Source organism: Mustela nivalis (assembly GCF_964662115.1).
Source record: "Mustela nivalis genome assembly, chromosome: 5".
In the NCBI taxonomy this organism is placed as follows: domain Eukaryota; kingdom Metazoa; phylum Chordata; class Mammalia; order Carnivora; family Mustelidae; genus Mustela; species Mustela nivalis.
The window spans coordinates 154765081-154779323 of NC_139024.1; the positions used below are offsets into that span (position 1 = coordinate 154765081).

General features: G+C 45.8%; 1 protein-coding gene across 11 annotated transcripts in view; it reads right to left on the minus strand.

The window, feature by feature from the left end:
• Nucleotides 1-14243, minus strand: part of CARMIL1 (capping protein regulator and myosin 1 linker 1) — a 297975-nt gene that overhangs the window by 84907 nt on the left and 198825 nt on the right. For all 11 annotated transcript variants that reach the window (XR_014311992.1, XR_014311993.1, XM_082731456.1 and 8 more), the window contains exons 21-24: nt 13238-13410; nt 11683-11751; nt 8900-8993; nt 2001-2099 (exon numbers count right to left, since the gene is read on the minus strand). Coding sequence is in view for 9 of the 11 variants with exons in the window: in XM_082731456.1 (XP_082587582.1) it covers nt 2001-2099; nt 8900-8993; nt 11683-11751; nt 13238-13410 (435 nt within the window). In the remaining 2 variants the exon portion in view is untranslated. The remainder of the gene's footprint in view (nt 1-2000; nt 2100-8899; nt 8994-11682; nt 11752-13237; nt 13411-14243) is intronic.

The following is a 14243-nucleotide window of genomic DNA, read 5'->3' on the forward strand; positions in this document are numbered from 1 at the left end:
GTAATAGTTAACTATATTTGTATTTTTGATTTAAGAATGAATGTCAGAAAAGAGATTGAGTCCATAAAATAAAAATTAAAAACTGAGCATACTTAACACTCCTACTCAACTGTTCTCCCTCTTCAGTTTCTAATTTTCATTAGTATCAATACTGGTGCATGAGGACTTCTAACATTCACATTTTTTAACATAACAATGAGGTTTTCCCTTGTCTGTGTTGATATTAAAATTTTAAGCCCACCAAAAGAAAGGCAGTTACAGAATAATGATGATGGGACCTGCACAGCAAATGTAATCCTGTCTTAATCCGGCAGCTCCCAGCAGACTGGCCAAAGGGACCATTTTTAAAAGCTTTCCTTCAGCTTCTGTGACTATATGGATTTCATTGTTGCTCTAGTTCCTTATTATTACTTTATATTGTGTCCTCTCTTATTTCTCATTGTTATGCTGGAGAATTTCCCCAGAGAACTTTTCGTGCGTATGTTCAACTGGGGGTGATTTCTCTAAGTCCACGTCTGAGCCCATTTTAATTCTGTCCTCATGTCTGTTTGACAAGGTGGCGAGGTGTGGAATTTGTGGTCCCAAATAAATCCCCCTCTGAACTTGGATGACATCACTTCATTTGCTTCCAGTCATTGGGATGGACGCTAGTTCTAGTTCTCCTGTAAAATAGCCCTTGATTCTGACACTCTTTGAGATTTTTTTTTTTCCCCTCTCTTATAGGTGTTCTGACCAGGACGTGTCTAGGTGTGGCTCTTTTGGCCTTTCCTTTGGATCAATTTCAGTGGGTCACATCAACCCCACAATTCATGTTTTCTACTATTTTTTCTCCTTTTCAATTTTGAAGCTCCTATCAGAAGGCTGTTGGGTCCTTTGGAATCCACTCACCATTCTGTTTTACCTTTCTTTCATGTTTTCCATCTTTTTACTGCATGTTCTAGAGATTTTCCTTTACTTTTTCTTCCAGAGAAACACCTTACTTTGTGCCCTGCCAGTTTATTTAATTCTATCTACCGTGAGCACATTTCCAGTTGCTAAGCATTGTTTCCTGTTGCTCAGCGGACTATTCCTATTATGGATAGAATATTCCCTCAAGTCCCACTGAACTTACTAATTACAGTATTTATCGAAGTCCTTGGCTGTGCTCTGAATTATCTGAGGTCAGATTTTTGGTTTATCTTGCTCTTTCTTTGACATATATTTCCTCAAATACCTTAGGATCCTTGGTTTGGGTTGATATTTTGGAAGAAAATAATCCACATTTCTTTTATTATCATAATTCCTTTTTCTTCTCTAGCACTGGGTGGAAAGAAGGGAAATAAAGTAAAAAAGGAAACACTGTAGTTTCCCTTTAGTAATTAAGTGTTAACATTTAACAAGTTCTTTCTCTTTTTATTTTTTATTTTTTAAATTTTTAGAGGGAGAGAGAGAGAGCACAAGCAGGGAGGGGGAGAGAAAGAACCTCCAGCAGGTTCCACACTCAGGACGGAGCCGTGGTGGGACTTGACTGCAAGACCCTGAGATCATGACCTGAGCCAAAATCAAGAGCTGGACGCTTGACCAACCGAACCACCCAGGTGCCCCAATATTCAACAGATTCTCAATTATTTGGGGGGAAACTGGAATTTGTTTCAGACTCACAGGAGTATGAGAAAGGGCAGAGAGACACACAACGTCCCTGACGCAGCGAATCTGCTTACCCTCAGATTCTCTCATCCGTAATGAGGGGTTCCTACTATTCGCACGGAGCCCGAACATACGCTTTATCCACAATCTTAAAAAGCACAAAATCATCAGCAACGAAATCACATTTTTCAGCATCGGAATTAGCCTATGTTTTCCTCGCCCTGCATCCTCCCCCAAACTCTCCTTCTGTTTGTTGTCATCTCCAGAAGCCACTTCTTCCCGCGCCCCCGGGGAGGACTCGGGGACAGAGCTGCCGCGCGCCCCCCTCGGGAGAGCGGCCGCCGCGAGCGCGCCCGCGGGCGCGCACCCCTCACCTGCTGCGTGGTGCTGGTGACGATGCCCTGCTGCAGGCGGTACGCCTGCTCCTGCAAGTACTTCCGGGTCTCGTGGTTCCGCAGCAGGAAGTTCTCGATCTGAAAAGCAAGCACACGGATCTCTCAAGGACACGCCGCGACTCGGCGGAGGGTGAAGGGAGACGCCAGAAACAGCGAGGTGCTGAACTTGGAACCAAAGCTCAGAGTCGCTGACCCCACGCCCATGACCCCCGCGGAGACCGGAAGCGGGCTGTCACCGTGATGCACGCTGGGAGTGCGAGTCAGAGACGGAACCCGCGGGTCCCGGGGGCGAGCTGACGGGACTCGGTGGCTGACAAAGGTGGGCGACGGTCTGAGTGCCCCGCCGTCGGAGACCCCACGCGGTGATCCCTGCTTTCCCTCAGGAGTCTCTCCCTCGCGAGTCCTTCACCACCCACCAGTTGCAAACTTAAATAAACGGGCCACGGTGTACAGGTGGCGGCCTCCGACTCCGAGCCTGCAGGAGGCGGACGCCAGCGGCCCTGAGAAAACTATCTGTTTGAAGGGAAAAAAGGAGAAAATAGGTGGAAAATTGGAAGGCCACCGGCTGTACGACACGAAGACATATACTAGTTTCATCAACTCAGGAGGGCTTCACGCTATCTCAGAAACAGCACGGATTTTAGCAAAAGTAGAGAAAACACGAAAACAGATTTCCACAGAAAATAACGCTTGAAGTTGCCTCAAGTCTGTATTTTTCGACACAATCTCCTATTAAAAATTCAAACATACAAACGATGACCAGATGGGAATGAAGTGTTTAAGAACACTGACCCAGTCATCCGACGGGGTTAACCGCTGGGAGACGGACGTGTGTGAAGATGTCGCCAAAGAATGCTTCGCCATCAGTAACGGCACCGTCTGGGTTTTTTTTTTTTTTTTTCTTTTATTTCAGTTGTTGTTTTCATTTGTTTTTAATAATACCACTTAACCATTTGGCTTTAATTTGTCACTGCAGTTCCCTGGTTAAGAACTTCTAATAACCGGGAGTCTCTCCATATTATGACATTTTCATTTTCATTTTCCATATGCTAACATGACCACTATTTAATACCAATTAGAGACAATTAAAATGCAGACTATAATTACTATCATCCATGGAAACCGTAAAGCAGAACGAAATGTACCTTTCTACTAAAGGTAAGTGAAGGAATCATATAAAAATGAAGAGATCCCTGAAATGAAACATCGTTGAAGTGACACATTAGGACCATGGCATTTTATTATATTAATTTTCTCTTCTGCTTCCCCCAAAGTCATGTCCTTCCAAGGTGACATTACCATCGATGGGAAATGTTTTCGCCCAAAAAAAAAAAAAAAAAAAAAAAAAATCCTGCCTGAAATAACACAGGTACACACTGCCACCCAGCTTTGGGTACTTTTGCTTTATTATTTGTCCTTTTGCATTTGGTCTTGTTAAGCACTGTCCTGGGGGCCAGCTGTGAGAGCAGCTTGTACCAGAGGCTCGGCTCACGTATGGGCCACGCACCCAGGTCTGGCCCATGCATTTCCAGACTTTCTAGAGGGGTATCAATGGTGCTGCACAGTCTAAGTCTGGAGGGATTTATTTATTTATTTATTTATTTATTTTTAGAGGGGAAAAAAAATATTTAAAGCTCATTTCTAAAAGCCAGTGCAAGGGGAAGGAAGAATAACAATGATTCAGTTCCCTTAACATCAACCACTGGCACATCACCACTAAAAGGACTGCCTCTTAGATTAGCAGGATAAGCCTTCCTTCCCCGCACTATTCCAGGGCAAGGACAGAGACCCCATGTCCTACAGGCTGAGGATGGAGGACCTGACTGAAGATGGAGGGAAAGGGCCCAAAGTGTCGTCATCATGTCTGCCGGTCCTCCTGGGCAGCTATGACCTGGACGGCCCTCTAGAGCTGATCGACACCTTCAGTCTCAATGCTAAAAACAGCAGCAGCATAAAAGACAAAAAGACCTGTATTTCAATGTAGGAATCATATATTTAAAAACAAAAACCAACCCCCCCCCCCAACTTCTAATGATTGAGTACAGGATCACAGTGTTATTCTTTAGTAGAGTAAAATTAAAAAGCGTGTTTCTTCTGGGGAATAGACTTCTGTTAAAATGAAATCTTCACGATATAAGAGTATAGTAAGTATTCTAGAAAAAAATGATAAATGTCAGCTTTAAAGTCACTAATTTTTCATTAAAGAAAACACAAATTTCACAATTAACATATTTGTAGATGAGGCATTTCTTGTTTTTTATGTCCTCTCTTTTTCTGCTTTAAGTATTGTATATGATTACACTTTTCTCTCCTTAGTATATTGACTACACTTCTTCTAAAACAGTTTTTAGTAGTTGCCAAAGTGTTTGCAATATTTAACTATTTCAAGTCCACTTTCACAGAATGCTGTACCATTCTGCAACCAGTATAGCTTCCTTGTCAGAGAGCACCATCAATTTCTTCCTCTCCTCGTAACAATGCTATCTTTGCACGTTTTGATTTCTCCTTCACTTTTTAAAAAAAATATTTATTTATTTATTTGTTTGTTTGAGAGAAGGGGGGGGTAGGGGAAGGGAGAGGTAGAGGGAGAAGGAGAGAGAGAGTCCCAGTCAGACTCCATGCTCAGCGTGGGGCCAACTCGGGTCTCGATCTCACATCTCACGACCCTGAGATCACGTTCTGAGCTGAAATCAAGAGTCAGACACACAGCTGACTTTGCCACCCAGGCGCCCTCTCCTTTACTTTTGAAGAAGATTTTGCTAGATACAGAATTCTAGGCTGCTGGATATTTTTCTTTTGGTGCTTTAAATATTTCATTCTGCTTTCTTCTTGCTTGTATGATTTCTTTCTTTTTTTTTTTTTTTTTTTTATTTGAGAGGAGACAGTGAGAGAGAGCATGAGCGAGGAGAAGGTCAGAGAGAGAAGCAGACTCCCCGTGGAGCTGGGAGCCCGATGCGGGACTTGATCCCGGAACTCCGGGATCATGACCTGAGCCGAAGGCAGTCGTCCAACCAACTGAGCCACAGGCATCCCTGCTTGTATGATTTCTGACACAAACTCTGTTATAATTCTTATCCTTATTTCTCAATATGTAAGGGCTTCCGCCTTATCCCCAGCTTCAAGATTTTCTCTTTATCTTTGCTTTCTGCAGTTTAAACATGATATCCCTACATGTAGATTTTTAGGGATATTTATCCTATTTGGTGTTCTCTATGTTTCCTCAATTTGTAGTTTGGTACCTGTCACTAAATTTGGAAAATTCTCAGTCATTATTATTTCAACTACTTTTGATCTCTTGTCTTCCTTCTCCCTCTGGCATTCCCACTGTGCGGATGCTCTACCTTTTGTAACTGTCCCGCAGTTCAGGAATATTCTGTTCTGGTTTTCTCCTCCATTCCTTTTTTTTTTTCTCTTGCTTTTCAGTGAGAAATTTACATTTACCTATCTTCAGGCTCAATGATTCTTTCTTTAGCTGTGTCCGGTCCACTGATGAGCTCAAAAAAGGTATTTTTCATTTCTGTTACAGTGTTTCTGATGTCTAATACTTCCTTTTCTTTCTTTGAGTTTCTATCTCTCTGCTTACATTACTCATCTGTTCTTGCATGTTTTTTACTTTTTCCATTAGAGTCCTCAATATACTAATTAGTTATTTTAAATTGTCTGGTAATTCCAAAATCTGTGTCATATCTGAGTCTGGTTCTGATGCTTGTTTTGTCTTTCATGATGCATGTCGTAATTTTTTTTTTTTTTTTAATTTTTTGCTGTTGGGGCGCCTGGGTGGCTCAGTGGGTTGGGCCGCTGCCTTAGGCTTGGGTCGTGATCTCGGGGTCCTGGGATAGAGTCCCGAGTCGGGCTCTCTGCTCAGCTTCCTCCTCTCTCTCTCTGCCTGCCTCTCTGCCTACTTGTAATCTCTCTCTGTCAAATAAATAAATAAAAATCTTTTAAAAAATTTTGTTGTTGAAACTGGATATGATGTATCTGATAACAGGAACTGAGGTAATCTAATCAGGCTTTTAATGTGCAATTTTATGTTAATCTGGCTAGAAGCTGAGTTATGCTTTAATCTCTTCCCATGTCCCTGTTTTTATCTCCTTGGTTACTTTGGGGTTTCCCTAGAAATCCTTTCTTAAATAAAGTATCTTACAGCTTTGCTCATTTGTAATCTGCTGTTATCACACTTGATGTGCTAGTAAGGTAACAAATCTATCTCATGGATTTACTGTAATAGATTATCAGTGTTAGTTTATGTAAAGCATTTATAATAGTGTCAGGTCCCCAGCACGAACTGTATGTTAAACATCAGCTAAACATGGTTCCTGTCTAGTTGTATGTTTTATAGAGACAAAGAAACCAAAGTTCAGAAAAATTAAGTAACTTACGGAAATTACAAAGCTGAAAAGAGTTTGATTTAGTCAGATTTTTTTCTTTTGTGTGAAGATTTTTTTTTTTAAGAGAAAGAAAGAGCACAAGTGGCGGGGTGGGGGGAGCGGCAGAGGGAGAGGGAGAAGCAGGCTCCCTGTGAGCAGGGAGCCCAGTGTGGGGCTTGATTCCAGGACCCAGGGATCATGACCTGAGCTGAAGGAAGACGCTTAACCGACTCAGCCACCCCAGTCAGATCTTTTGAATACAAATCTGGAATGATTTCCATTGCCACATCAAGGCTTTCCCTCTCTCCACCCCCTACCTTATTCCCTTTTATTCATCCAAGTCTAAGGAGCATCCAAGCAGGCAGGCCAGGCACTGTGCCAGCTGCTGAACAACTAAAAAGATGAAAAATACATAGGTTCTGCCTTCAAGGAGGCACAGTCACTAGAGAAAAAGATATATGGAGTCAGGTAACTTAAATGACATCACAAGGCCAGTGACGGACAAGGACAGGAAATTCTGAGAAGATCCCCAGCACAGGGCAGGAAAGAGGCTCTGAGAAGTTTCTAGATGTGCTCACACTTGCATTCAGCCTTACAGACACACACAGTAGGTAGTGGGGAAAGCACGAGAGTCAACCAGACTGGAGCAGTGATTGCCAAATTTGCAGCCACCAGGAGAGTTTGCAAAAACACAGATTGCTGAGTCCCACCCCCATTTCTGAGACCCAAGAATATGCATTTCTAACAAGTTCCCTGAAGTAGAAGCAAAAAGGCAGGCTATTAAGAGAAGAAGGGAGGCGCCTGGGTGGCTCAGTGGGTTAAAGCCTCTGCCTTCAGCTCAGGTCATGATTCCAGGGTCCTGGGATCGAGCCCCGCGTCGGGCTCTCTGCTCAGCGGGGAGTCTGCTTCCCACTCTCTGTCTCTGCCTGCCTCTCTGCCTACTTGTGATCTCTGTCTGTCAAAAAAAAAAAAAAGAAAAAAAAATTTAAAAAAAAAGAGAAGAAGGTAGCAGTGGATAGGAGGCAGATCCTGGGTGGAATTTTATACCAATTCAAGGAGAGAAGGTTCTATTTTAAAAGCCACTGGGGTGGGGGGTGGGGGGCGCCTGGGTGGCTCAGTGGGTTAAAGCCTCTGCCTTCACCTCAGGTGATGATCCCAGGGCCCTGGGATCAAGCCCCATGGTAGGCTCTCTGCTCAGCAGGGAGCCTGCTTCCCTGCCCGCCCCCCACCCCTGCCTGCCTTGTGATCTCTGTCTGTCAAATAAATAAAATTTTAAAAGGCACTGGGGGCCGGGGATGGAATGCGGAGAGGTGGGCTTAAGATGTTAGTTTGTTCCAACGTGCCATGAAAGAAGATGGCTCTTTTTGACCGTGACAAAGAAAACAAACAAAAATCCTGCTGAAAAATGATGAGCCTTGAACAAAGCCGTCCCTGAGAGGGAGAGAGGGGAAGAGCGCAAAGGAAGAGGTTTTTGCTGCACGATCTGTGAACTGGACAATGGCATGGCTCTGGAAGACGTGGGGAAGAAAAGTCAAGCGTGGGAGGGAGGCTTGGATGGTACCACATGACGGGTGAACAAAGAAGGAAGAAAGATTTCAAGATTTCAAGAAAGATTTCCAGCGACCCCCACAGGAAACGTGGAGTAGGCTTCTTCAGATGGAAAATCCTTGAGCGCATCTAAACATGGAGAAAGGTAACCATAACCACAGAAAGAGAAGGATGGAGATGGGGCAGAACCAGAGAACGCCTCTCGGGGCCAGTTTCCGGCCCAGGCAGAGACAGTGGCTCACAGGCGCATGGATGGCTCAGCTTTGAAGGGGGGGAGCCCCGTTGTCCTCTGGGGTTGCCAGAAAGGAGGCGGGAAGGGCTGTGGAGTGAGACACATCTATAAACAAAGATGGTAAAAGGAGATCCCATCCGTAGCCTCAGTTTCTTAGTAAGAAAAGAAGGAAAGTGGGGCACCTGGACAGTTCCGTCGGTAAAGAGTCCAACTCAACGTCGGCTCTAGATCTCAGGGTCCTGGGATCGCGCCCCGTGTCGGGCTCTGTGCTCGGCAGGGAGGCAGCTTAAAATCCTCTCCCTCTGACCTCCCTTCTATTTTCTCTCTCTCAAGTAAATAAGTAAATCTTAAAAAAAAAAAAAAAAAAGAAAGAAAGAAAAAGAAAAGGAAGAAAGAAGAAAAGAAAAGGAGGGAAGGTACGAGCTGCTGAGGAAAAAGTTGTGCTGACCCTCAGTTCCACACATTCTCGGAAGGACGAACGAGAAGCTGTGCGTGCTGGCACGCCGATGGTCCAAATGTTATTCCACTTAAATTTTAGGACAAGTTTTCATCTTTCCTATGTCATTCCTCCCCCAGTCATACAGGATGTCCGCCGTGACCGCAAGAATACAAGCTCAGGGGAGAAAAGCTTCGGAAAATACTGAGTCCTGTTTATACGTTCAGAATTATTACTAACAAAACCCGATTCAAACGTGAGTTGATGACCATGGGAGCTAGTGATTCTCCGGTACCTTTTGCAAAGCCTCTTCTGTTTTTTCAGGGTTTGTTTTCAGGGCTTGAGAAGCGTCATACATAGGGATCGGCATGAATCGCAATGTATAGTTCCTAGAAAAAGGAGAAAGGGATGCTTATTTTAAAATAACACCCCAACCTTCATTCAGCACTTTTTTTTTGAAATCCCGAGAGAGCTGCCAGTGTGTATTATAAAATTTCAAACTCACAGCCTATCTCAGAGCCCTAGTTCACAAGCCCACTTTCTCCAGGGTATGTGTGTGTGTGCAACCACGGGAACCCACGGCACCCACGGCGGGCACCCGCGGCAGCCCGTGCTGTCTTCTAACAGCAACATGATTGGAAGGCATCTGGTTTTGTTGCTTTCAAATCCAGATTTTCAAACTGGGCCGAGAGAGAGTGGCTAGGAGGTTAAGTCCAGCATCTGCCGGCTACTTGGTTTTCGTCACCAATGGATCTGAACGTCCTCAGAGCCCCACAGGGGCCCCGTGTGACAGGCAGCCCCAGCCGAGAAAGGAAAACTAGGAAACAAAACCAAAACACCTGCCTGCAAAGCAAGGACAGGAGTATCAGCAAAAAGTCTGTTCAGGCTCTGCGCCCCTTTCAACAGGGAGGCCCCCGAGTGGCCATGGTCTTTGGAAAAGCTGCCTGGCTCGGGCTGCCTGGCTCAGCGCCTTGACCTCTGCAGGTCCTCGCAGGCCCCTCTTGCACACGGCCCACGTCCACAGACTCTCTGCTCCCAGCGAAGCAACTTCTGGAAAACTGTGTCCCTGGATTATCTCCTGCTGCTGACCAGCTACTGAGACCCAGGAGGGCAGGGGGGAGTCATCTCTGTGTCAGGCAAACAGCATGGAACCCCAAATTTACACCCTGGCTTTGGACCCCACCCCTCACACCTGCTCCCAGACCACACACTCGCCCCGGAGATGACTGCTCTCTCCTGCCCCAAACCCATCTGCCCTTTGCGACCGCATGGCACTCAGGAACAAAGACCTTTGGAGCCACGTGGGAACAAGTGGGGTCCCCTCCCACAGTCGGCCGCCCTGTCAACACTAAGCAACACTCAACGGTGTGATTCTTGTGGATACGGAGGACTTCTACTAGAAGAGTCCATGAACAACTCGCTCCCAAAATAAGGTACTAATCATGAAGAACGAATTAAAAGAAAAAAAAAAAGAAGCAGCCATCTTAATCATAGTGGTCATCTGTATGGGTGCTAACGGGGAAAAAATGTCTTTCAGTCCAACATAAGGGTGGTTGAACGCAGGATAACCTGCAAAGAAAAAGGCTGCCATTTCCATGACTTCCATTTTTTCACCTTGGCCTTGTTTTAGCAGAACTGTTTTTGTTTGGTTTCAGAGGGGCCAGCCAACTGAAACGAGGAGACAGTGCATCTGTTTTTGAGCCTGGAGCATTTTCCTTGGCCTCATCCAACGGTAATCACGCGGCAGACCAGCGTACTTTATTTAAACCAGATGGGGTTCTGGGGCCACTGGCATCGTAGAGCAGCGCGTAGCTAACAGACTAAACCGGGGAGTGCTACCATCAATCCAGAAATGCTGAGTACCGGGTGCGCAGGTTCTTGGCATCCCACAAAGACCAGTGTGGGCTGAGGCAGTCCACAGCAGAGGCAACTGTGCTGTTCGCACCTAAATGTAGCTATTTGTAAACAACTGCTTCCATTCGAAGGCTTCCTGGTGCAGTGGGAGTAATTATAGGTGGAAGGCTGCAGGCAGAGGCAGAGCAAGTTGCCTTATCCATATTTAGTGACCATCTGTGGGGGCAGCCGCGGTGACCTCCTGGCTACATCAGAACCCTAGGATTTAGGACTGGAGCACACTTAGGGATAATTAACTCTGGCACTCTCCCTCAATAAAAGAATTAATCAGAAAGGAGCCATGCTTTGCTCAAGAGGATAGGCGTGGTGGTGACAGAGCTGGGGACTGAATGGAAGGCTTGTATTTCCAGGCCTAGGGTTTTATCCATGACACACAACCAGGCATGAGCGCTCCACCTGGGAGGCCTCACACGTGAAGGGGAATCTGGGAAAAAACACCGATAGTGAGCATTCCCTGACCCCTTCCCTAGGGGACCAGCTTCTGTGCTACTGGTTCCTTATTTCCCACCCACATTCTGTAACCTCTCATTTCCAATGCTGCAAATCTGCTTTGATCACTCCTGCCTTCAGAATGCAGTATGAGGACGGAAGAGCTCAGAAAGAACCCAATTTCTAGAATTTCTTCCAGCCATCTTCGTATTATTGCCTCGTTTTGTTAACTGGCAAAGTAAATCTGACAATAAACAATAATTGTAGGCTTTAGTTACCACGGTAATAAAGAAAGCCTTTGACAGTAATGAGACTAACTTGAGCCTGCTATCCCTTGATTTTGGTATTTTTTCGGGAGCTTAGCTTTCTTTGCTCCACTGTATTCAAAGTTGTCATAATGGGCAAAAAAGACAAGACTGATGGAAAGAGAATGCAAAACCACGAGGAAAAGCCAGGTGAATACTGGGTGGGCCTCTCAATAATTAATTAATTAATTAATTAATTAATTGAATAATTAAATGGTCTCACCTAATCCTCACGACTGTGGGGGATCCCTGCCCTCGTGGCCCAATGAAGAAACGGACCCCAGAACAAAGTCCGTGTCTTCTGGGTCTCATGGCTGGGTAGCATCGGCTAACTCAGACCTAGATCTTCTGGATCCAAATTCCTTGCTACCTCCATCACCCCACAGGTTCTTTTGTATTGTTCCAGAAAGAAGTCGCAGTTAAAACTTACTTTTCCATTGCAACAGCTATATCTTGAAAGCCTTGTGCCGTAATGTTGTTCTTGTCCCATATGACAGTCCTGTTGGGAAACCACATCACATAAATGATCAGACAGTTAGGGATGGAGGAAATGACTCCCCCCAGTGAAGATGAAACTCTTACAGACGATATCATCTAGATATTTTAGCACGAGAGGCAAGGAATGACATCAACTTAGTTTTAAACGCGGCAAGGATGAGCATTTCCGCCGAAATTACATTCTTAACCCATTCACTGCTCACACAGTGAGAAAACCATACTTCAAAGCAGCAGTACCCTCGTTAACTTGCCATGATGTTACCCAGTGCTTGGTAGCCAGAAAACTCTAAAACCTGATTTCTCTGATACTCTCTCAACATATTCTCCCAATAGCATTCTAGTACTTGTGTCAGAAGTAAGAGCTGTTTATAAAAGATTTCGAAGAACCCCTTGTCCAACACAAGAATTTTGGGTCCTGAGACTTCTGTCCATTCTAAGTAACTAGAAGGAATCCGGTCATACTGTGTTCTGTTTTCACCATTGCCCTGACATGCTACGACCAGCCACCCCAGAAAGCTCTCACTTTGTTGGTAAACCTCTGGTTTCTACAAATAAGATGCTGTTTCCTTTCTCAACAAAGAATCTATTTTGGAAGAAAAGTACTATTTATTTCACTTTCAGAAGGTGAACACATCAGAGGTATTTTGGTGTTTGCGAGTTCACCTGCTACATGAAGCAGCTTTTATTTGTCTGATCCAAGAAACACACTTCTAACTGCTTTCCATTCCTGATCTCATGGACTTTCCTTACATACACTCGGACCTTCAAGAAACGGTTGCAGTTTTTGGCCTTGGTATAGATGGAAGGTTCAGGAGGGTAAGGGAAGCATCAGGAAAGAGCCCCTTGAAGAGCAAATGTGAGTTAAGTATTTGTTCACCGAACTGCTGTACTCGGGAGTGGCTAGAGCTCTCCGAAGGACGGACAGGAAAGTGGTCCTTAATAAAAGTGGTTACCACGTAGCCAGCCCTTAAGAAAAGCCACAGTTGGGAAATGCCACGAGTGGTCGAAAATCACCACCCAGAATAGCTAGCCCCCAGGATGAACCTGCCTTTAACCAGGGCACCTCGGGTTTTAAGTCTTTATACTGGCAGCAGTGGGGGTAGGGAGGTAAGACAGGCCCACAGCCAAGGATGGAGGCCGGCACGCTGGACCAGTGGTCTTTCATTCCAGCTGCTGACACTGTGAAACGGGACCCTGCCCCCGTCCACAGGTGGGTTTTCTGCCATAGTGGAAACCTTTAAGACAACAGCTCATGGGAATCACAAGGTCTAACTTTGGGCCCCGGCCCTCCAGCCTGCAATCCCAAGTGTTTTGACAAAAGACTTGAAATGGTTGCCTCTGCTTCCCAGCTGGCTTTCCCCACTGGGCACAGCCAGCTCTCCAATGCCGGGGTGGGGGGGCTGGGGCTGGAATCTTTTTCAGAACTTTCTAAGGCCCTGCTGAGAGCGAGCATCCTTGTGTCAGGGCTGAGGGCCTGACCCGCATACCTGAGCTTGGTGTTGATCTGAAGTGCTTTGGCTAACATCTTCGCGCCCATGTCCCCCATGCCGTTCCCGCTGATGTCCACTTTGGTCAGGGAGGTGTTGCTTCCCAGGGCGTTGATGAGGATGGTGACCTCGGTCTTGAGTTTTGAGTCGGCCAGGGACAAGGACTGCAGGGGCTGAGGAGGGGACGAGAGGCAGCAAGCGATGACATGATCTGACAGAAGAGGCTCCGCTCCCTGTGACCCGTTTCATGGAGAATCACTGGGGTAGGGAGCGGTACCCCCTATGCGCACTGAGCCCCCCAACCCAGCACTTTGCTTTGGGAAACTCCGGCTCAAAGACGCTGATGGACAGGCCCCGAAGGTTCTGGATAAACACAGACCCCTTGTGTTTCAGTGCTGACCCCAGGCCACCTCTGTCCACCTCTCTCCTAAGGGAAGCGTGGAAGGACACCTGGAGTGGCAGATGTCCGCTCTTTGGAAGTGAGAGGACTGGAAGAAATAAATAAGGAGAGTCCACAGCAATTCCTGAGCTTCTGTACGGCTACGCTATCCCTTTTTACCCATGCTATTTTTATGCCAGGTGAAATGACATCTTAAAATACTAGCGGAGGACAAATGCAAAATAAAAGCCAGCCAAGATCAGTAATAGCTGGCATTTACTGAACACGTACCGTCCTTAACCACCGGTCCAGCTTTTCACACATACTTACTCAGAGAATCACCCAACACGTATGTGCTATTATACTCGGTATTGTTATCCTTCTCCCAAATGAGACACAGAAAGGCTAAGTGACTCCAGCGGAGCCACAGAGTTAGGAAGGGGCTGAACGGAATGAATTTTGTACTCTGGGCCCCTCGTAGCTTATCCTTGACCCTTCTGATGACCCTCCTCCACTTTATCTTAGAAGAACCAATCAGAAGACACACAATCTTTAAGAAAAGACAAAAAGTCAAACCATGTGGTCCAGAGGCAGGTTCTGTCTGCCCTTGAGGAACTTGCTTAGGCC